Source organism: Cimex lectularius, unplaced genomic scaffold (genome assembly GCF_000648675.2).
Source record: "Cimex lectularius strain Harlan isolate CLEC.00 unplaced genomic scaffold, Clec_2.1 scaffold54, whole genome shotgun sequence".
Classification (NCBI taxonomy): Eukaryota; Metazoa; Arthropoda; class Insecta; order Hemiptera; family Cimicidae; genus Cimex; species Cimex lectularius.
This window is the reverse complement of record NW_019392704.1, coordinates 1,617,860-1,643,217: the sequence shown is the minus strand read 5'-3', so window position 1 is coordinate 1,643,217 and position 25,358 is coordinate 1,617,860. Positions and strand designations below refer to the sequence as shown.

The window sequence follows — 25,358 nt, the reverse complement described above, 5'->3', positions numbered from 1 at the left end:
CAAACACCAGAAATAAACGGTACAGAGAACGAATGGAAATGGCAGGTCAAACCGCCGGCACAGTTCACCAACTCTCTCAGTTCAATTTTGGCGTTCACAGTTCAAATTTTGCAATATGGTTTACATTTACAATGACCTTTTGTTTTACTAATGAGATTTAATTATGGACTTGAATATTATCATTGGTGTGTTTATTGTGTTTAAATATTTCTTTTTCTTTTGGAAGAAAATAATATGAAAAATCTATAGAATCATTATCTTTAATATACAGAAATCTTTACAGTATTATTTCCTGATATTAATAAAGCTCATTTGGGTATACGTTTATTTTCTTTGGGCTCCCATCTTCACTGGTTATAAACTTTTGAAAACCGTTTGCTAAGAGTGAAGGTCGACACTTACTGGTACAACAGGGCCACTACTTTGTACAAGGTGCCAACAGTAAACGAGGTGCTAACTGCTTCGTACTTGCAATTCAACTAACCTCTAAACAAGCACCCAATCGTTTAACAAATACAATTGTTTTTAAACTATCACATCCTCCCAATTTTTTTCCTTTTATTTATTCAAAATTCAAGTCATTAATTATACAATGATATAAATATATATTTACATATTCTTATAAACTCGTTGGTACAATAAAATTCACACTTCACTATTTACAAAATTATTAATTACATTAATTCATTTGGCTTTGCTCTTTTCAACTATATCGTTGTTTGGGTTGTGAAGCAGTTCGGTGCCGCGCCCCAGTTGTTGTATATCTTAAATCTATTTCTGCCGTCTTTTTTTTTATTCACGTGCTTCTTAGCATTACATCCAAGATCACTTCCAGATAACCTGTATCATTGTATGGTATTGGTCCATCGATGTTGAGAGTCGACACATGGTCCAATTGTTTTGGTTGTAAAGTTTATAAGTACAGATTTATTCCGATTGTGCCTGAGTGTCCTTTTTTCATTTATTTATCTTGTTACACGCCTTTTGAAGGATTTGGGATGAACGGTTGATGCTCGATCATATTGATATCACCGTTGTGTCATTTTCAAACGTTGCAATATTTACTCCATCCATTTTCGAAAATTAGTGGTGTATAACAAATAAAGTAGTAGACCTATAGTATGCTACCTTGTGGCACTCCTGCATTTATGGTATTTAGTTCTGCATAGTTTTCTTGTCTATCTCTAAAATGACAGGCGGTAAGATAGGAACTGATAATTTTCAGTTTACTGATGATTCCTTCATGCCAGACCGATCAAAAGCTTGTGAGACATCAAGGAAGATAGCGGTACAAATTTGCTTGTTTTGAAGTGATTTTTCCATTACGTACGTTAATCAGTATCTAAAAGGTTTAAAATAAAATCTAAATATACAATCTTTTAGGCCTGTCAGTTCTACACAAGAACTAAAGCGAAAGAAATGAGGACGTCAGACCATTTGTCCTTTTTTAATTCATGTGCAATTAAACGTCATACAATGGAAAAAGTGTAAATTAATCATTTTTAATGGTGAAAATTCAACTCTTTACAAAAATATTACTGATTACTTTAAATACACGGAATGGGAATATGTATGTGGTTCCGCCCAAACCATTTCTTCCAATCAAAAGTTCTCAGAAAATTGGCAAAACTCCTTTTGTTACGGAACTAATCCGATCCCACTTCCAAACTTCAACATCAATCTCTCGATCCTGCTGCACATGACCTCAGAATACAAGCCGGCGTCACATACGGGAGCATTGTTGGCTCCACCATAATACCATTTATACTACTGCGTTTCCTATGCATCTCGCCCACCTCATTGACACCTAAGCGAACTATTCCGTAATTCTGTTTTCTAACACGATTTTATCAAAACAACCTAGTTTAACAGAGCGATGTTCACTGAAGCAAAGGAATGAAGGAAAATTGAAAAAAGTAGTCTTGGTACTCCATTTACTTCAACAACAATGAACTAACTTCCGCTCAAGTTAGAGACTTAGCCAATATACCTCCACACCTACTGTGACCACTTTAGATATACGTGGTAAAACTGCGGGGTTCTCCACGCCGTCCAATATCTAGCGCATCCATTCCTTCCAATCAAAAGTTCTCAGAGAAATTGTCCAAGCTCCTTTTGTAACAAATAATCCGATCTCGCTGTGGGACAGCAAGCACTTGATCCATCCTAACCTTGCATCCCAAGCCTTCAGATAAGCCGGTGTCCCACAAGGGAGAATTTTTAATCCCATTCTGTATATCATTTATACTAATGACTTTCGTATACATCCCAACCCCTTCATTACCGCGTATGCGGATGATTTGTTATTTGTTTTCTAACCCGATCCTAACCAACATTCAAGAACACCTCGAGGACCAATGATGCCACTGAATGTGGAAAAATAGAAACAAACAGTCTTGGCCCTCCAAAGTACGACAACAAAAAGGAATTACCGACATCCACTCAAGCCAGATACTTAAACAGCAGTCTTACCTGAAATTCCCACACAACATGTAAGAAACAACAACTTGACAGGAGACTTAAATAACTATCTACGAAGCCTTTAAGAAGAATAAAGAAATTTTAAAACTTAGCTGACTCTATACAAGACATTATTGGGACCAGTTAGGACATACGGAGTGGAACTGTGGGGTTCCGCCAAGCCATTCCAAATCCAGCTCAACCAATCCTTCCAATCAAAATTCCTCAGATAAATTGTCATTGCTCCTTACTACAGCACCAACCTCACTATCCCCAACGACTGAAACATTCCTTTTGTCAACAAACTGCTTTGACCCCGCTTTCAAACGCTCCATCCTCCTAACCCTGAAGCCCATGTTCTCTCTACGTCCCCTGAATCATTTCGAGAACTTGAAAGAAGACTAAACGTTCAACTGCCCGTTAACCGTTGCGAACCTTCCTCATAAATATTTAAATTACTAAATTCACTAGTTTCGTGGTCCGCTTGACCAATTAATATATATTTACTATGTAAATTACGTTTTTTCTAAATTATTTTCAAATAAAATTCAAGGAATATGCAGGGATATTAACCCAGAACGGCTAGCATGGCAAATACGAGACTTGGCCTTCTCCGTCCACAAAATTGCAGTTTTGTAATAAATAATAATAATAAATAATATATAATTGGAATAAGTAATAAATAGATGGTACGGCTAACCCTCTGTGAGAATATACTGAATGAAATTGGTGCATTTGTCTTAAAAATATTAAACGAAGCATATGAGTTATTTGGGCTGGACAAGCGAGACATTTCTAACGATCCACCAGTCAAGACCATGAATTTCTGTTATCAGTACGTCAGCTTCTATGCCCGATAGGGGCAATCGATTTGTTAATTTACGAGCAAGCGATACCAGTCGGCCTGGAGCGATAAATTATTTGTTGATTCCACGATTCGGCAGGCCCGACTGGGAGGGAAAAAAGTGTACCGCAAGGTCGAAATTTTAAAGTGATTTGTGAACTGAATACATCGTCTGACTGTTACACATTTATTTTTTTCGTCGGAGAGAACAATCTGCATCGTGAGAAATAAGGGGCGATTTCACTACCGTATTTTTCATAACAGTTCGTGGTCCGATTGACCAATTAACATTTTTCAATTAATTAATATTTATGAAAGGTATTGGTTGAGATAAAAAAGTCAGAGTCACGAGCGGAATTCGAACTACAATGGATTTAATAATTAACTGAAGTATATCTTCACTAAAGCTCTCCGTGGCCATTTCATTTGTCGCCGAGAATCAAATATATTACGCGACATCTGAAAAATGGCAAAAAGGAGGAAAAATTCGAGAGGTTAAGTTGAGATGGGAGGTTGGTGTCCGAGCGGGTCGAAGTCACGATAGCTCAAGTGGTAGAGTAGCGGCGTATCAAGCCGAAGATCGTGGGTTCGAATCCCGCTCGTGACACTGAATTTTTTATCCCAACCAATACCTTTCATAAATATTACATTTAATAATATATATAAATAATTAATTGGTGCAGTCGAAAATAAATAAATAAGATAATTAGACTTATTACTGACTGGAACTATTGTACTATACTGAAAGAAAGTGTACCCTATTTATTAGAGCTTAACCATGTTGAATTATAAAACGAGAATATTCAGACTTTATTATTAAACCCAACATCAAAACAGAAAAATGTTTTATAATTGGCCGTTTTCTGCATATTATTTCTTTTAATTACATTATAAAATGGCTTAATTAATTATTGTCAATTTCCAATAGTTAAAAGGAAATGCAAATCTAGGGGTGCCTCTTGGTGTTGCCTCGGCCATTTCAGTTCACTGGTTTCCATTTAGCCCTCTTTAGTCTACTAATAACATTCAGCATGAAACCATCGGTTGCCATGGCGGATTGAACTTTATAGAGCCAACTAGAGTGAACTGGGAGTATGTGCTTATGTATCTATTTAGTTTACTCAAGCGCAATGTAAACTTCAGCGTAATTTGGGATCCTTCATTTTACCACATGTCTATCAGAGGTTATTTTTAAAAACTGTAGTCTTTAGTGCTATTTATATTTAAACAATTCGACAATTTGTTATGTTGTAGTTCAATTTTAAGCGAAATACTATTCTTTGAAGTTTTGGCAATTTTATCCCATGGTGTGCAAAACGTTGTTTTTAATTAATTAAGGTTTTTAGTTGAGAAAAAAGTCGAAGCCATGACAGCCCAGGCGGCAGAGCAGGGAATTCGGGGATTCGAACCCGCGACCTTCGGCTGGATGCGGCAGAGCATAGAATAGAATAATAAAAGAAAAATAAAACTATATTTTTTGTATTCATTAGTATGCGTTGTCGCCGCCTAGGCTGTTAATTGGTAGCAAGATTGCTTCATTCTCAGATACCGACAATTTTATTATGAATGATGGAAACATTATACCGTAAGGTTTCAATTCTGGAGAGGAAAAGAAAATAAAACTTTACGACGTCATTCTACGTTTTGTCCTAAAAAGACAGGCTTAGAAAAGGTCCTAGACAGTAATAAAAACTATAGGGCTTAACAAAGAAAGAAAGAAGACTCCGACAAGTCTTTTAAAATTCAATACAGGTGCGGTTTTTACGATAGCATTTCAAATATAATTCCATTCCACATGGGTAATTTAGACAATAAATGCAGTTCCGTTTTGTTATATTTCATGTGGAACAAATCCAGCTGCTTGTTTTAGTTAAAAAACAAATTGACTTCTACGTTTTTTTAGGAGGAACGTTTTAATATTAACCTAATCATGAATTTAGTAGGTAAAACGGTTATTTTTCTAGTGTTTCTCTGTTGCTGCTAAAAAATATTTTACGCAAAATTTATATTATGTATTTACAAAAAAGCTTTATATGTTTAAAAACTAAGAATTATTTGTGTTTTTAGAGCTTGGATATTATTGTTTTTAATTTGAAATCATTTGTCTCTTGAGAAATTACGTGCCGTCTAGGCAAAAAAAATAAATCTTAATTTCTTATTCGTAATAAATATCAAATTTTAACAAAATGATTTATTCTACGAATAGAATATTACAAAAGGACGATATTTGATTTCAAATATTCAAAAAAATTAAATTGGTTACCGACGCAATTCGTATAAGGTCACCTCAATTGTCATGAAAGCTGACGTACATTTTAAAAACTTTCAACAAAAACCACCCGTAGCTCTCGAGAGGAGAGAAGCTGAGAACTGTAAATCAACCCTCCCTGTCAACTTTCGAACCTTACTTTCTTCAGTAAATCAACCGGGTTTGGCAGATCCAACCTATATGGACAACAGTTTAACTGAATGTGCACAATGAAATGGCTTGGAGGTGGTCAAGACAGAGATGGCAGATACTAGAAACGGGTCAAAGTGGGATCTAATAATGGCCAGAAATCTAAAGGAAAACAGCAATTTTTTTATGTTACTTGAAAGACATAAACGTTGAAGGACTAAATAGCTTTACACTAAGCTATTTATTAATCTCATTTCAATTCAAACTTTTATTGTTAATATCCTTAGCCTAGGTAGATTCGCGTACAGTGGATTATATAAAATGTATATAATATGCATACACATTTATATGTATAATAATAATGTATAGTAAGTATAACCTATTAAGGTTTTAGTTGTGCATAATTTTAGTGATTTAAAACCAATTTTAAATTGATTAGTTTTGTGCAAATTTGTAAAGCTAGAAAACTAATTACCTTTTCTTTTTTCTTTTTTACAGGGCGGAGTGACTTTCAGCCGACAGACTTAGAAAGGTAACAAATTAAACATTTTCTCCTCTCTTTATACTAATTCAGATTGAAAAACTTTCCCACTTTTTTCTTGTCACCCTCGCCGGCTTGCAAAGAAAAGTAAGGTTTCATTAATTTAATGGCCGACAATTCATTTGTAAAGACCAGAACCGGACGGGCTAGGCGAAGGCGGGGGGAAAAAAGAGAATCGTAAGGAAAATATCACCGCCGAAAACTTTCACAGGAGGTGAGGGGTAAAACTTCCTAAGCCACTCGCGCCCGTGTCGCCAGGCGTACTTCTAGGCAGTAGATGAATAAAGGTACTCGGACAAATTGGAAAAGTGACGACCAAGGAAGAAAAAGTTTTGCCCTTTAGCTATAATCATTTGTAAAGACAGGAAGACCATTAAAAAATTGTGAAAACCATTTAAAAACACCATGTTATTTGATTTTTGCTCGGTAAAATTCACTTGAACCGTAACTATATTCAAAACAAAAATTTAGAGTTGATAAACAAATAGCTAAATTAAGTTTACATTTCAAACTACTCAAAGAGCTTTAGTATACTACTCTATAATATGTTATGGTCTTTTAAAACTTCAACAGCAAATGCATAAAACGTCAACCTTTTTGAACTATAATTAACTCACAATGGGAGACTGCAAATGAAAATTTAAATTAAAAAATTTCTGGTGATAATAGGCCGAAAATTATTAGACATGTGTCCGAACGTTGTTGCCAGTGGGCCCCTGGGACTGAGAATAAATTTTTTTATAGTTATAAGGTTTGTTATTACTTAGAATAAAAATAGTAATTTGCAAGATTATTTTAAATGTGATCAGATATATACAATTGTGCAAAAATCAAAAGGCCCTATCAGTAAAGCAGACCAAAAAAATATTTTCACAGTAATTATGATGACAACGATGGTGTGGGCCTGAAAGACAAACGAATGTGTAGAAATCTGATGGTGTAGGGTCACAAAAAATATTTTTGCTAAAAATGACATCTTACCAGAAACAAAATTTGATTTTTGTAATGTTTTGCACATCTAATCTCATTTAATCAGATCAAGCATCATTTAATCATACACATTCTCAACCAATGCAGAAAACCCTATTTAAAAAATTCACTGAAATTACCTAAAATATTTTTTCCCTCGGCTCCTAAGTCTGATTGGCAAGAACGATCGGACACATTAAAAAAATTTCATTAAAATCTGCGATCTCATGTAGCCTACCCTTGCCAGTAATCCTATACAGGTAAAACACCAACTCATTATGAAGTAATAAAAAGAAGTCATTAGAAGTAGGTTTGATCCTCCGTTCTTTTAATGACTAGGTTTGTCTTCCTAACACAGTATTAATGAATAAATGATGTAAAGGTGATCGGCCAACATTATGTTGATATTCAACAGTGTATTTGGTAGGATCGGGGATGTGGTCCAAAGTATATTCTGGTGTTGAAACTACGCCAAGCTTTGGTGTTTTATTTCACCTTCCTCAGAGCTAGATTCTCTGTCAGTGTTTAAAATTGTTTTTTCTTATCAACATGTATAGATATTTTTTCACTATTTTTGACATTTCGTATACTAAGTACGATGTTTTCAACTAATAAATAAATAAAAGGAACTTTCTACAAACTATTATCACAAACAAAATCAACGTAAACAAAGAGAACTGGTTTTCAAAAAAGTACAGTAAAACAGTACCTGATTTTGTACCTTTAAAGCCTTCACTAGTCCGTTTTGTTTACGTTGATTTTGTCTGTGATAATAGTTTGTAATAAGTGCCTTTTATTTATTTATTTATTTTATTTGAAATATTTTACTAGTATAAGAAATTACAAAAAAGTTAGAAAAATATCTATACATGTTGATAAGAAAAAACAATTTTAAACACTGACAGAGAATCTAACGCTGAGGAAGGTGAAATAAAACACCAAAAGCTTGTCGTATTTTCAACACCAGAACATACTTTGGACCACATCCCCGATCCTACCAAATATTTTGCTTAATGAATACATATTAAAACTAACCAAAGCCCTCATAAAAAAATTGAACATTGATCAAAAGATTATTTGGAGATCGCGAGATGTGGTCTGGTGTGACGTAGGTTTAGAAAAAGATTTTCTTTATTGCGCCAATGTTTCGATCTTGCCCCCTTTGAGTGAGACCTCTCAAATAAAGAAGCCCTGAAGATGATCTCAATAAAGATGGAAACGTTGGCACGATAAAGAAAATGTTTTTCTAAAACCACCGTCACACCAGACCGCATTTCACGTTCTCCAAATAATCAATAATTAACGGTCAGTAAATACCACACATTGATCAAAAGTAAGTCTTCAGGGACAACTTTCTTAAAATTTATCTTCCAAATCAATTACTATATACCAGTTCCCCTCGCTAAAGAGGCCTGCTTGATTTAATCAAAGATAAATTAAATAATTGGATTGGTTTTTTAATTTGTAATTGGACTTCGCGTAACAGGTTGGCAAATTGATTAATGTTTAGTCAAGGAAATAAGCACGTGACGCTATTTTATCCATTGGTCTTTGGTGTCTTTTTAAAGCATTTATTACAATTTATGACCTACATATTTTTCGAGCTATAAAAAACTAATTTAAATATATAAAACCGTACAAAGATATCGTGCTTTATAAAAACGTTTGACGAATTTCTGAAAAATGTATTCTATGTAATGACATCAAAAATAGTGTTCTTTAATATAAAGATTTACTAATTTATACCTGTTAAACAAGTCAAATATTCCCAATGGGAATACAAACATAATAAATAATATAGTTTTATCATGTATCTAGTTGTTTTCGATATATCAATTAAATTGACCTGACAACGCTCATGAAAAGATTTAGATGGTACATACCATATCAATATCGTTAAAAATTAGCAAAACAAAACCGTGCATACACATTTTATTTTAAAGGAAGGTAACCAAAACACAAATGGACTCGCTCTTTATTTGATTCTTCTAGTTCTGATACAGCGTTTCCGTTGAAAGCTTTACATTTCCGATGCAAAGGGTGTCATCGGTTTCGGCCGGACTCTTCCCTTTAAATCCAACACGAAATCCCTTTGTTTTCACAGGATTAGCATGAGTGCTTCTGACCCAGCCGGAGGCAGGATGCTATGTTTATCCGTTATTACATCAACCTTTGTGCCATTAACTCGGCTTTTTTCGAAATACTGCAATTCTCTGAAATGTATTTCTTTGTTCTTGGTTTTGTATTTATTTCATTCTCAACCGGGTCTAGATAAGGGAAGAAAGCTGCTTTGATGTCCTTATTAAATTTATGGTGTTGCTATGGCTTGATCTTTACTTTTGAAATTTACTTCGCGTAAACATTTTTTTATATTTAATATGTTGTTTATTAGCTTCCACGTGTGATTCTTGGCAATATTCAATTATATACACTTTTTCAGCTTTAATTAAAACGCATTTATAGTGACAAAACATTGTTGACCGTTGGTAAACGGAACCACTGGCAGCGCTTAATGCCGGGAACTCACTTACCCGAAGCAACTCTATGCGACGCTACCCGACGCAAATCCAAAGTCCAATTTTCTATAAGATTGTATTACCACCGTGCACATCTGCCCGATGCTATGCAACGCTACCCTACTCTATGCTACGCAATCCCCACTGTCCAGATTTTCGTCGGGTAGCATCGAGTACAGTCGAAGACAAAAGAACCGGATACTGATATTTTTATTGAAACTACATTTATTATTGTCGTCATATTAATTACAACATACTTATTTTAATATAAACTAAATTAACCAAAATCAAAAATTCATTAGTTTTTATTTTTTAAAAATTTAATTCACTAGTTTTCGAGGTCCGCTTGACCAAATAATATCTTTCAATTAATTAATCTTTATTTAAGGTATTGGTTGAGATAAAAATTTAGAGATTTAATAGTTTAGTAGAAAATTGATCAAAACATCGGAATACCATTTTTTGATATAATGAATTTAACTAACAAGTTATTACACGGTTTTGCTCATACAATTTAACTAACAATTTATTTCATGGTTTTCATCATAAAATTACACCATTTTCGCTGAATAGCGCCAAAACAGGACACTCATATTTTTTGTAGTTTATTTTAAACTAACTATACGAAAATTTTGTCGTTATATTATTGGGTTGTCCGGAAAATAATGCAGGATTTTGGTATTAAACAAAAAAAAAGAAACTAGTTACTTTAAAGCAATGTTCTTTAATCAAAATAATTTCCCNTTTAATGAAAACTTAAAATCCTGCATTATTTTCCGGACAACCCAATAATTACATTCCTGTTTTAATGTAAACCAAATTAAACGTGATCAAAAATTCAAAAGTTTTTATAAAAATGATTTAATTATGATGGTTGGGAAGAAAATTTATCAAAACACAGGAATCACTTTATTTAAACGAATTAAGTTTAACAAACAATTTATTAAATGATTTTGCTCAAAATATTGCATTAAGAACAAAAGAGGCGTTGCGATTGCGATACTGATTTGTGATACACGCTGTATGACCGTACGTGCCGAGCGCTTGACGTCGCATAGATGTGCACTCCGTACCAAAACGTGGCACGGCGTCGGGTAGCGTCGCATACCGTGCCATCGGGTAAGTGTGTTCCCCTCTTAATGGTAAGCCATGACCTGTCACTTTGGTCTTTGTCAAATATCGCAATGATTAAAATCAAATTTAAATATTCATATTGTTTAAATGGTCTTTGGTTTTAATTGCTACTCCCCCTTTTGACCATGAAAATGTTAAATACGCATACTTCCATTTGAAACGTGATTGAGTAAAGTAATAGTTTCCTATGGTGTATTATCCTGGGTCCTAACACGAGTGGATGTGACTAACATCAACGATACCCAGTACACGTGTTAGGCCTATGATGCCTCACGCGAGCATTCCTAATCACGAACTTGCGGGTAGCTTTAGCTCATTTGAATTTCCTGATTAAAAGTAATTAGGCGTGGGCGATTAGGTCATGATAAGTAATTGACATCGTGAGAGTTCTGTTTCCATTGCCAATAATGTAAAAATAATTCCGAATGTTATTGAAAATTGGTATCAGTGCGTATTTCTTTTTTCAACTAGATGAGGAAAAGGTAATCAAACTAGTTCTAAACTAGAGTTCTAAAATGGAAACAGCCCTCAAGAATATTCATCTAATTAATTAAAAATCAAAATGTAGTATGCCGTATGATTTGTTTACGGGCTGACAAACATGAAGTCCGTCTTTGTCACTGAACCTTATAAATAAATGTAAATAAATAGAAAAAAGGTTTATCAAAATGTGTAGTAAAACATAGAATACAAATGCAATTACATAAATTATAGGAAGATGAGTTAAACAGGTAGGTTTTGAAGTGACCAAGAATTTTGGAAGTTTTTTTTTATTCTAGTTCTGCTGATTAGGTTAAGGAAGATTTTCACATTAGTTTAAAATAGTTTATGGTAAGAGACAAATGCATATATCATAAATAAGTTTACAAAATCACCACCAAAGTGAATAACGACCAAATTATAAATTGAAAGTATCTAGCACCGAAATTAAAAATATAAATTTTGTTCTTGTTTGACGACTCTTGCGTTAGTAATTAAGCTTGAGTTTGAAATGTGGATTATTTACGACAGAAGACTACAGAGATACTTTCATTTTTATCGATTTTATTCATCCCTTTGCAATAACTAATATTACTTTTTTATTTTATTTATTTTTTATTATTTTTTTTTTTTTTAATTGTATCTTACAACTACCTGCATTTTGGTATCTAGTAATAATGTATGAATAAATATTAAGAAAAACAAGAGTGGAGAAACTACCCACCGGTAGTACTCCTAACATTCTTTATTCAATTGTAACTGGATAGAAGATCCCGTGGCCATCGTCTTTTTAGTCGGCGAAGAGGGTTGGAAGGAATTCGTCGGGATGAGAGGATTTGAATTTGAGGATTTATAGTGGTTGGGAGGTTTGTGAAAAATTTTTGGTAACGGGAGTGGGTTACATCTTGGACAAAAGGAATATCTAGGTCTTTATGGGTAGTGTCGTTGGACACATAAAANTTTTCTGAACATGCAACTGAGGATGAGTCTTGATTCAAATCTGTTTTGTCTGTGTTTGGAAGATTCTCTTCTGGATTGTTGCATTCCATGGAGGAGCTTTCCCGGCTTGAGGAACGAGTGGTTGTACTTAACTTTTCCTTTGATATAATTCGTTTTACTCTGCTGATAGTAGATTTTTTTGAGTTTGCTGGTAAATTTCCAGCGGTGCCTGTTATTTTATTTGATGAAGACATTGTTTTTCGCCCGACCCCACAGGGGTAGGGTAAACACTTTAATAAACAATATCACTGAAGATGATTTATAAGTAAAATTAAAAGAAAATTAAATCAATTTTTCAATCTGCAGAGGAAGAACGTAATGAAAAACGCTGAATGTATGTTTGATGTTTGTTTACCTGTTGAAGATAACAGTAGGAGGAGGTTTAGCGTTTCCAGGTTATGATTCCTTCTTCACAGGTCGCAATTTGATAATTGTTTAGTTTCTTGTATCCAGTCCTTTCCAAGTTGCATCAAATCACTTATTCATATAAAACACAAATAATAGCGAGTTCCAAGAGTAAACCAATCAGTTTGTCGGGTCGGATAGCAATCATAAATCAGGTGAAATACAGAGAGTTACAGAGAGTTTTAAAACGAACCTTCTCGCACTGTGTCAGAGAAGCAACTGTGACTAAAATTACATTTCAAAAAAGTTACTAGGGGAATAGAGTGGGTTAAACCCCGCCCGAATATTCTGGGATGAGTGGGTGACGTGTTGGGAGTAAAAGTAAGTTACTAGGAGAATGGAGTGGGTTCAACCTCTCCCCGAAGGCTATCGAGTACTCTGGGGTGAGTGTTGACGTCTGGAGAGTAGAAGTTAGTTATTAGCGAGAATGGAACGGGTAAAACCCGGCCCCGAGGAACACCGAATACTCTGGGATGAGTGGGTGACGTGTGGGGAGTAAAAGTAAGTTACTAGCGAGAATAGAGTGGGTTCAACCTCGCCTCGAGGTATATCGAGTACTCTGAGGGAGTGAAGGAGACCAGACTTCTATTTTGTATCGAGTGTTGTGTCTATGTTAATTGATTGGAATGAATGTAATTTATTAGCGTGAAAGGAGGAGGTTATTTAACCCTCTCAAGGAACATCGAGTACTCCGGGGAGTGTCATGTTTGGAACGTGAAAGTAAGATATTAGCAAGAATGGAGAGGTTCAACCACGCCCCGAAGAATATCGAGTAAGAGTTGCGGCCACGGATTCCCCAAAATTATTTTATGCTACTACTGTTATACTTCACTAAAATTATATTTCAGAAAAATCACCTATTCCAGACGAATATCGAGTACTCTATGTGTGACGTCTGGAAAGTTATTTATTAGCGGGAATAGAGAGAGTTAAACCCCACCCCAAGAATATCGAGTACTCTGGGATGAGTGTGTTGTGTATGGATAGTAAAAGTGAGTTATTAGCATGAATGGAGTGGGTTCAAACCCGCCCCGAGGACATGTTTGCATAAGCTGGCGATGTATATATTATTGTATGTCTTGTGTCTATTCTGTTCTAGTGAAAACCTGATATAAAAAGAATAGCATTTTAACATATGGGCTTAGTTTTCATACAAAAGCAGAAAGGCTGTAACAAATCGAGACGCTCATATGGCACATAACCTATGTGTCAGCCTCTCGACTTCTAACATTAGATGTCTATTAAAAATCAACTCTACTATGAATCAACACATTTAATTGACAGTGTTACTCCCCTTAAAATAACATTAAAATGGTAGCCCATAGTAACTGTCAAAGGGTTATAAAATCATCGATCATTTGGAAACTTTCCTGACGTGAAGCCTAATATTGATTGTTAATTATGGGTCCGCTGTTGATAAATTGATAGTGAATGTTAATAATAATTTTCAGTTAGTGAAATTTGTTGTTTCTCGCAATATTCATTTGCAATTACAAAAATAATTAATGTCTATTTTTGTTTTCCCGTTAATTGGTGTGCAAGTGTATATTTCTTCAAATAAATTTGCATTCGTTTAAATGAATTTGATGTAATTGTTCCTTTTTTTTTTAATTTTATTCGAATTAAAACACGGAAACGGTTGCACGATATTCAAACTCTTTATTTTATGAAAGCCAGTGTGCTGTGAGAAAGTTCTAAGTGTAATATTACCCCTTTAGAGCCTAATATCATGAATTAGGCTGAATTTAAAAAATATACCCTTCCGTTTATTTAAAAAGCACCATATAGGAAAATCAAAGAGAAACCAGTCTCCGAGCAATACCTTCGCGATGTGGGGCTTCCGTTCCCAATTTGTTCCCAGAGAGAACACTCATCCGCCCCCATAGAAGCACTGGGGGTCTGTGATGATCATCATGCATAAAATCTGATTCGTCTAAAGTGTCTAAACCCTTAGGATGAAGTTAGAATGGTGGGTGGATGTAATTTTAATCTGGTGGTTATGCGGATGAGGTGCCATTTGCCAGATTACCCTGAGGCAAAATGATGAACAAGAACATTACACTTATATCTCGAACTTCACGAACATCATGACATGTTTTACGTAACATTTTCAAACATTAATAATAAGTGGCTGCAAACTAACGTGAGTGGTAAATAATTAGCATTGCTTTATTAGAAATTAGCAACATCGGCTTAGCCAAACATAGGTTTTAAATAAAAATACCAAGAATGTAGCAAGAGTTTGTCCATGCTCTTACTTATTCTTATATATACTATTAAACCAACCACAATAAAAAGTCAGTACTTCCTGTCATTCGGGTGGTTAAAGGTTGAAGAGTCGGCTTCATTACTTACGATTCTTACCTCTCAAGCTTTTCGTTAACCTTTGCTTTTTGCCACATCCAAAGCTTTGTTAAGGGCATTTGTGTGAATCCTTCATGCTTTGGCTTTTCCTCTCCCATGATTATAAATCACATCGCCTTTGCCTCAATAGAGAACAGATGCATACTGCTGTTCCGAGACTATGCATGTGCCTGTGATTTGCATAGTGTTCATTCAGCAGTCCTACTAGCTACTCCTAGTACGCCATAGTTTTAGTAGTTCTGTCATTTCTAAGATGGTTCTTTAATGAACGGTTTCACATTAATTTTACGTTGTTATTATACATTCCCATTGAACCGAGTTATTCTTAACACTATCTGCATCTGCTTTTTATGCAATTTGGTATGCTGCAAAGGGATTCAGAGAAAATTTCTTAGTTAATTGATTGACTTTCTGGCCCTGTGTGCCATGGTACTCAATAAGTGTAATTTTGTTGTTTTCCGCAATGTCTGACATAGCCTTGATGCAATTCAAAATGGCTCTTGACATTACTACCTTTATTGCCGTCTGGCTGTTGACTGTTCTTTTGTTCTTTGTTTGTTCTTTTGTTGGTAATTTTGATCGCCTGGCACAGTGTTTAATAGCTGTAGACTATGCCTGGCAGTGGCACAATGCCTAAAGCTTACATGAACTGTAGTCCTTGGTTTACTTACATACCAGCTACTTACCCATATTCGATTTTAGAGCCATCTGTTTATCAGATATCGCCTACATTAACTGGTACCCTTTTGCCCAGTCTGCTGTTTTAGGAATTTTGATTTGAAAATTCTAATCAAATTTGAATTTTGGGATCATTGGGTGATGTGAACAAAGGTTCATACGACATTAGAAATTATTCTCAAATACATTTCCTTGCAAAGCTGGACCGAACCATCTTATTTACATTATACCCCATTTTGATTTTTTTTTTTTTTTTTTGGCATTGGATTTTCATCCATAGCCATGTCTCAAATATGGTATTAATTATTAACTAATAGTTTTTTACTTCTTAAGTGTGACATAGTGTTAAAACATAAAATTTTAAAATTAAATACAAAAATTAAAGTAAATATTTATTTTATTATTGGTTAATTATACGGTGAGATTACATGATCTTACAAATGAGACGACCTCGCTATATATGTAGTAGTTCCTTGAGTCTATATAGTATGGTAACTAAAGGGATTATCTATGTATCCAGACAAGGCTGTAAAGAATTTTTTCGTTTCCTTCTCATATCTAGAACAAATCATGATTAAATGTTCCATTGAACTCAGTTCCATATAGAGCTCGCAAACGTCTGTAGCAGATCTGTTTATTTTACGCATATATTGATTGACCACATATGGCATGGTTTGATCTGAGCCCGGCTATAATTTTGCACTGGTTTTTTTTGTCGAAAATTTCTAGCATTGTGTACATTAATTTTTTTTAATCAAAAATTTTCTAGCATTGTATAAATTCATTTTTTTATACAAAATTTTCTAGCATTGTATAATTTTTTTTCACATCGTACATGTATTTGTAAAATATAAACAAAGTTTATAAATCCCAGACCCTGAAGATGATCTCAATAAAGATCGAAACGTGGCAAGATAAAGAAAATGTTTTTCTAAAACCTATGTCACACCAGACCGCGTCTCAAAATCTCCAAATAATTATAGTATTGGGTTGTCCGGAAAATAATGCAGGATTTTGGTATTAAACAAAAAAAAAGAAACTAGTTACTTTAAAGCAATGTTCTTTAATCAAAATNGAGGTAAACAAACAATATCATTTGGAAGAGGATTAATAAGTGTTGACATTCATACAAATGAGTAATCCTGTAAACGTAAACAGAATATTTTATATAGATTTTTTTAAATGAAAACTTAAAATCCTGCATTATTTTCCGGACAACCCAATAATAATGCCTTTCATTAAGTATATAGATTGTCCTATTGACAATCTTAAATTAAATGTAAATTAATTTATTAAAATTTATATATTTTAGAAATCTAATTGTTCAGGGTCATAGAGCCCGCAAGGTAGTTTTACATAATAGTACAATTAATTCCATTTTCAGTAGAGGCTTACTATTAATGATTAATTACATGATCCTTTCTTTGTATGCTTGGGCAGTTTTGGATTAGATTTTCAGGTTCTAAATAAATACCCAAATATGTTAGAGTTTTGGGCGGCTCTATTCCCCATTATTCATGCTTGTTGAATACTGAATAATAAGAGGTTAATCATCAATATTGATTTAAAATAATATTGCATTACCATTGTCAGATAAACCATCTACTTCTAAACGATGTCTTCCTTCCAAACGGAATTACTTCCGTTGGTGTTCTTTTTATTTGTAAAATAGAAAAAAATATCAACTCTTAAGATAAATTATATATTTGTAAATACATAAAACGATGAACGAATTTGGTTTTGTACGGAACACCTTAGCAATAAAGTTTAGCAGAAAGTTTGGCCAGAAACAACCGTATACATGAAAATGAAGAAGTCAAATTGGGTTAGGACAGCGGAAAAGAGAATCGGCGTCTGAAGCCTCAAGGGCCGCTCGCTGGCCTAACATAGTGGTTGCCATATGGACCCTTTGCGAAAATTTCCTAGAATAAATCACAGGGTGAATTCCAAACGGGTATTTGCTGTATTCAAATAAACTGTAGGTGGGCTGAATGTTCGTTGAGTTTGGAGCCGCGGCGGATATTGGGAAAGTCCGCCGGCATTTGCATCAAGTCCGGGCAGGCCTACCCTTAGGGACAGGTCACAAGTAAACTCGTACGTTTCTGCCCTTTGCTGGCCGAGAAGCTGAATTCTTTCCCTTATAAGATTTTATCTTAGGGTTTTCCTTTGGGGATCATTCTATACTCACAGAATCGCCTTTTCCTCTTGCTGACAACTACGAATTTTTTGGGTTTTTGCAATTGAACCTGTCAATGAAAAATAGATCTTTTTCTATTATTATATGTACTTTTTATAAAGTGTGATATTGTCTACTCCATTTTTAAAATTTTCTGTAAGAGTGGATTAAAAACAAACTTTCTGGACAGACCTCCTAAATTTAATAAGCATTATGTTTGTTCAATGAAAAGTCCATTAATAAATATTAATCATGCATTTATAAATTTGAAGTTGTAAATTATTTCACCTTCATGAACCAAACACTTAAAAGAAAATGTATCAACACGAATACAAATAATTTCTTTCTTTCTATTGTGAGTGAAGAATTTGTAATAAAATAGAACATAATGCCCAAATTTTTGCCCTATGGAAAAAACGTCAATTGAAGAAGTAACAGAAATATTATTCCAGTTATTATAAACCTTTTGGATTTATTAAAATTAATATATATTTATCAACGTGACGCCGGTAGTTTTTCACCGCTTTCTTTAAAAAACAAAGATAATTAGTACTAAGTTCTTCGTGTAACGTGTAATTAAGAAACGACGAGGGGTGTAGCCAGTAAAAAAAAAAAAAAAAAAAAAAAAAAAAAAAAAAAAAAAAAATAGTTATTACTGAAGCCGAAATGCGTTTTAGTATCTTCAAAACCTGCTGGTACAGACGGGCACTATATCGGCTTAAAACATGAATTAAGCCACATTTGAAAAGTTTAGAAAGGGTCAATAGCCCCAGAATTTTATGCCCTCCGGGCCGGATGGTAATTCATCCTTCAATAATCCTTGACACTGATAAAAGGAAAATTTCACTGGAAAGCTCGTCGAAGGAGTTGTCTGTTTTCTTTCTATCTGGCTTTAGCTTCGATCTTGATTTTGAATGATGATCAATAATTAAGTCTAATTGGCCAGATTACTTCTTTCAATTAATAATTATTTTTATATAAAGTCTTGGTTGAGATGAAAAAGAGCCCACGACCTTGGCTAATATTATAATTATATCGGAATAATTATATTGTTGAAATAATTAGGTTTTTCACACTTTGCAGGTGATATTAATATTATTGATTAAATATCTAAAATAATTGTATTCTTGTAATGGCCAGCAGTTCTTATTGTACCGTACTTATGCAGATAATGAGCAATCCAACCAGCTTTAAATAAAACAGAACAGCTGACACTACATCTTGATACAGTGTTTTGCTCTTATTAATTCTGTTTCCTCTTTTGCAGCGAGAAGAGCGACATGTCGAGCATGATGTCGCGGAAGAGTACCAGCTGTGCACCAAGGATGGAAACGGGCCCTCCTCGGCCGGAACAGCCGTTTTACAGATCCGGACCGCATTCTATAACAGCGCCCAGCCCAGATGCAATGAAGGTGAGGTTAGCCGCAATGGTACTTCAACCTCCAACAAGGGTCTAGCCAAAGTAACACAGCCTGGCATTTGTTCCGCTTAACCCAAAGACAATGGTCCCCAATACGGCTGACATTAACTATAAGGCATCGCACGTACTGTCGACTGAAAATTTTATTTTTCTGTGTAACAGATGTCATGCTCCCTACCCAAACCCAAGTGACCGCATCTTATATTGTTGTTTCTATATACATTTTTTTTTAAATCCATTAACAATTTTATTTCAATTTTGATTGTGAATGACAGCACTGTTTTCGCATCCTTTTGAAACAATTTTGTTTTGATTTTTTTTACTACTGTGAAGCACTTTAAGGTGTTTAAATTATTATTTTTATTAACATGCTCTAATATTAGTGAAACGTCTTTACTAAAAATCCCAATTGAATTGTTTAAATATGGAGAAACGAAAATAATATTGCATACAAAATACACAAAGTGCATCAATATCATCAATTTAAATTTGATTATTGCCTATAAATATATAGACTTTACTTTTAGTAGACTTTACTAATCCTAATTTTAACCTTCATTAATTTTAAATCTTGCATTTATCTAGTTCGAAACATCAAGATCGATTCGTTGAAAATGTTTTACAATTTAGAAAGCAGTAATCAAAAGTTTACTCTCCTTCCACCTACCTTGACATGCATAAAAGAACCGCAATACTTATGAACTTGTGAGGATTTTCAACTTCGCCGAAAAAGCCCTTTGGGTAATCTTAGTAATACTTATTGGAAGACTATGATGTATTATTCATAAAGCGTGTAAACTGTGTGCAAACTTCATAATGCGATGCCAGAAATTTCTTCCTCCATTTCTCGCTCGGCCTACATTCCGACATCGGACATTCATTCCTGATTTTATTCCTTCATTGGAATATTATTTTCATTTCTCCATTAGGGTGCTGAGTGGCAACAATAAATTATTAACCGCAATGTCTTATTTACCAAATCATATATATTTTTCTTGTTCTGTTTAAGATAATGGAATATGTAAAAAAAAGACAATAATTTAGAAATGTTTAGAGTAATTTTATTAATATTTTTTTATGTTTTTATTTTTCGTTGTAAAATCGTAATGTTACTCTTAATTGGTTGCACATTTAGTTTTATGTTATAATTTTAGAGAACGATCTCGTATGACATTGTGCCGACCTAGTCAGATATATAATTATTTTTTTGACATGAAAATTTTTATAAATTTTATAATTATAAGTAAAAATAAATTTTGTATATTAGAGTTATAAATAAGCGGTAATTTTATAGAGGAAAAACAGTAAAACGGGGATTTCAAAAAATTAAACTTATAAACTCTTTTATTTTCCCCCATCTCTAAGTGTATTGCATTTCATAGACAAACATAATTAGCATATCGGCATGAAAACGATTGTTCCCCATTTGTTATCATTCCAAACACAACTGAAATTCCTTGTGACATAAGTCTTTCAGATTGTTATACCACCTTGCAATATTAAAACTGAAAAACCCACCGTTGCACATTTTGAACTTTTTTGTTGTTACCCTTTTTGTTTTTCTTTTATGAAAAGAAAAATATTTAATGATGTTATTTTAGATTGATTTTTTAAAAGCACCTGTTTGTTTTATATCGATTATAAATGCACGCTCTGTATAGTATAATCTTTTGAAAGACCCCTAATTTCTACAAATATATTTAATTTTTTCTTTGCAGCTATTGTTGTAAAAGTAAATGTGTAGCAAAGCATAAGGCAAATAGTTTCTAAACTAAGTCAGCTCATAATTGCACTTGACAAGCAACATGGTGACAATCAGTTTATTGTAATCCCATGTTCCTGTTTTTCTTATAATTCTTCATTTGCAATTCTCAAAATTTCCACTTAATATTACTTGCATTTCTTATACTTTTACAAATCGTCAGTTCACTGTGATTAATGAAATTTATTTTCTCAGTTTTTTAAACACTCTGTTTAAAAAGCCTAGATTTACATAAAACCAATTTTTCACAACAATTCCACGATTCATCCATGCAACAAGGCACTATTTCAACTGGTTTAGAAAACAGGGAATGTCCACTTCAACGCCAAGTTTTCGGCGGGGTCTGGTCAATCCGGTGTCCCGCAAGGAAGCATTTTTGATCCCATATACTACTAACCTGCCATACATCCAACACCATTCTTGTAACCTAAGCGAACTATACCGCAATTTTATATCTAAATTTAATCCTTACTCAAAGAAGAATATAGCACAAAGTGTGGTAAAGTGAATTGTACGAAGACAAATGCAGCCAGACAGCGATCACGTTAAATAAACAGCCACGTTTATACGTTTACAGTAAGAAACTACCAACAATACACAGATTAAAAACTTAAGATTATACCTAGCAGAATAACGTGGAATCCCCACATCAGACTCAAGCGGCAGGAAACAGAAGACTTGAACGACTATTAAGACTTGTAGGACCGAAATCAAACATGATTGTAGAGAACAAACTAACATTGTGCAAAACATACATATTTGGACATGCAGAGCACAACTCTGTACCACCTATTATTAAACTAGTCTAAGGATTCCAACAAGTACTCAAACTCAAAATAACTCAACATCGTCCTCTAAGCTCCTTACTTACTTTACTCTTACATCACTATTTACAAGAACCTCCTTGACAATCTCTTCGTTAAAGGATTAATCCGTTCCCACTTCCTCAAGTTTCACTGAAATCTTTCAACCCATCCTAACCCAATCTTACAGCCGTCTTACCTTATCTGATAACTCCCATATCCTCAAATGATGATGGCAACGAGACCTCCTTGCCTTAATCTGAAAGCAAATTGAGTGCCAGCGTTTGTTGGCTTCTTATTACACTACGCGTGCCCTTCGGGTTCTGTGCTAGCAAAAGTGTGAATTTTAAAAAAAATGAGCAAACCTTTATATCTCATTGTTTAATTGATCTATTGAAATCTAACCAGATATGATGATGTTTTATAAATGGTAGATCTTAAGTACCAGTTAAACTTCTAAATTGAACTTGAAAGAAATTTATTAACAGCATTGAAACGGATGCCGATTATTATAATTATAAGAACATGTGTAAAATGTATAACAGCACGCTTTAGTGCCAGAATTGCTAAATTTGTACATTTATTTCAATAAAAGGAGATAGATTTAACATGCTTATCATAAATAACTCAAAACTTATGAATAAGGATTAAATTTACTGGAGTTACCTACTACAATACGGTTTAATCTGGGGTAGAAATCCTTTGTTGCAAATTATAATTAAATTAAGTTAATACATCATAGTGATTTTGTACAATAAAATACAAACTATGTTTTTAATCGTAAAAACCGTGTGTGTGTTTAATCGTGTACCCGTGCCTCTTTTTATATCTATTCCGCAGCATAAAAGGAAAATGGGATATATCATCTGTCAAGGAACGCGCATTAAATTTATTGCTGGACCAAAGGGAATTCGTTGCTTTGTTTTCATTTTTTCAACAAGTTAATAAAATGATGTTTAATATTTTTATATTGGGATCGAGTTTAATATTCTAGGAAGACCCATATCGTTTCTCCATTTTTTTTAATAAATTCAAATTAAACACTTTGTCTTTTGATACTTGTCCTCACTGGGAGCGTTATTTTTACAATTGGTTTTGAAAAGGGATTTCAAATATAAAATTAGAATTGTTTACCATAACAAAATCGCTTACTGAACCAAAGGTCCTTCTAAGAAAACACCACTGTAGACATACCTCAGCTCACCCAACAAAACAATGGTTCAATTTTATCTTGGTACTAAAATGAGAAATGTATTTATTATTATTATTATTATTATTATTATTATTCACGGATGGAAATCGCGAATTGCAAATGAAGAATTTTCAGTAGTGTAAAAAATAACCTAAAGCTTTTAATTTGATGTTCTTACTGAAGACTCAATTTTTTATGCGTTGGCGGTTAGTTTGCATGAGAGGCAACTCACTGGCAGAACCGCACTGTTTTTTTTTTTTTTTTTTGTTTGTTCGTTTTTTTCTGATTTTGCTCTGAGCACTGTACACAAGCATGGGATTGAAAAAGCACCTTGGAAATATTGCGTTAGGGAGTAGAATCGTGGAACCCTCGGGTTCCTGAAATAAAAATCCCTAGGGCCTCACTCGGATTTGTATCGGTAGAGGGAGCACAAGAAGAAGAAGAGGCGTCACCGGAAAGAAATGAACGACGACGGACTGGACGACGTCCACGTGCCGACCGTATCCAACCACGGTTCTGCAGGCCTGCAGCAGAAGATGACCTACTACACAAAGGCATTTCCAGCTTCTGAATACGGGTCTTCGCCTTACTTCTGCCCGGCTCCTCAGCAGGCGAGATCGTTCGCGTACGACAACGCCAGGACCATGCGAGCATCTGCGTACTACCAGCCCAACAGCATCGACAAAGCCGAAATTTGAACCTTTCTCGACGGCCAACACGTTGGCTATGTCATCTCGCCGAGATACGATATCAGGATATCCGAAAGAGTATTGATTTAAATGTATTTATTTTTGTATTATTTCGGAAAAATCGGTGTTACCCGAGCTTAAACGGTACAATTACATCATTTAAACCAGACTTCTATTTTCATAGAAGTAGATAACGAAAACAGTTGAAGGTACGCACATATACCGTACTTCTCACCGTGTCGGTGAAGTTAAAATTGAAGTTTGTTCTTCATCCATTCAGTTTGACGTTTGTGCCAAATGCTCAGTTTTGTCATGTATTTTCTTGTGATTACGGCACTAGCTCTCTTGCCAATAAAGTTAAATCTTTATTTATAGTTGTGTAGTCATAGGTTTATTCGCTGTTATATATATATAAAAATTGTAAATTATACTTCATATGAAATATAAAATATATCTATATTTCTGTTAAGACTACGAGACAATAATACATATTTTCTATTTGTTTTTCGCTTTTCTATTATATATTAAATATANTTATATATATATATATTGTGAAAAAAACAGGGCATTATTTGGAAAATATGTTTTCCATAATTTGTGTTTTTGCCTGAAATGAATTTTTTCCATTATGAAACGGCTATAGTTTTAAGATGATATAGATTTTAAAATGACTCACCGTTAGTGAGGCATGATTTTTGATTAAAACGAGCTAAAACATTTTCATTTTGAAATATTCAAACGGAATTTACCGTTCTTTGTAAATATTTCCCCCTTTGTAAATACAATCCTATCAATGATATTATCGACATCAAATAACTGCGGTGTGTCTGGAGGTACATTGAACAAAAGACAAACTGAACACAACAGTATCCGTCTTGAATTTGTGAGGATCGTAAAAATTCACATAATCGCTGTTTACTACAAACCCAACAACATCAAAAAACTATTATCATAATCCTTTACACAATAGAATCTTTCTGTTCTGTCCACACAATATAAATTGTTAAGTGTCTCTCGTGAGGAGAAAAGATACAGTGTACTTAAAAAGTGAATTCCATGTAAGCTGTGCACACGGGGCTGAGTCCCCAATGATTGTAGAATATTTTCTATTTTTGAAAAAAGAAACGAAAGTACCAATAATTTATTGTATATGAAATGTGTAAGTGGTTTTAATTTTCAAAAAAGAAAATAAAAATAAAAATTGTAGCAAATCAAGGACGCATTTATACATTGGTATTGATGTTAAACATCGTAATATAATTCGTGGTTTTAATATTTGTAAATAATCATAAACATTTTATTCGTTGTGTAGCCAATAGGAAATGGTAATTTAACAATAAAAATTTAAATGTGTTATTGCATAATGATTTTATTTGCCCCATTCGTCATCCTTTAATTTCTTTGGAGAACTTAGAAAAAATTCAACTGATAACGAAGAAGGATAAATCTGTCCTGACATGCATTGTCTATATTAGAATAAAGTAAAAGACGTTAAAAGAGAGAATCCTAGCAAGACATCAAAACCAGT

General features: G+C 33.9%; 1 protein-coding gene across 1 annotated transcript in view; it reads left to right on the top strand.

The window, feature by feature from the left end:
* LOC106665845 (hemicentin-2) overlaps positions 1-19,421 on the top strand; it is a 117,551-nt gene extending 98,130 nt beyond the window's left edge. Inside the window, exon 9 of the mRNA XM_024226243.1 lies at positions 19,232-19,421. Coding sequence (XP_024082011.1) covers positions 19,232-19,421 — 190 coding nt within the window. The remainder of the gene's footprint in view (positions 1-19,231) is intronic.
* Positions 19,422-25,358: the final 5,937 nt, after the last annotated feature.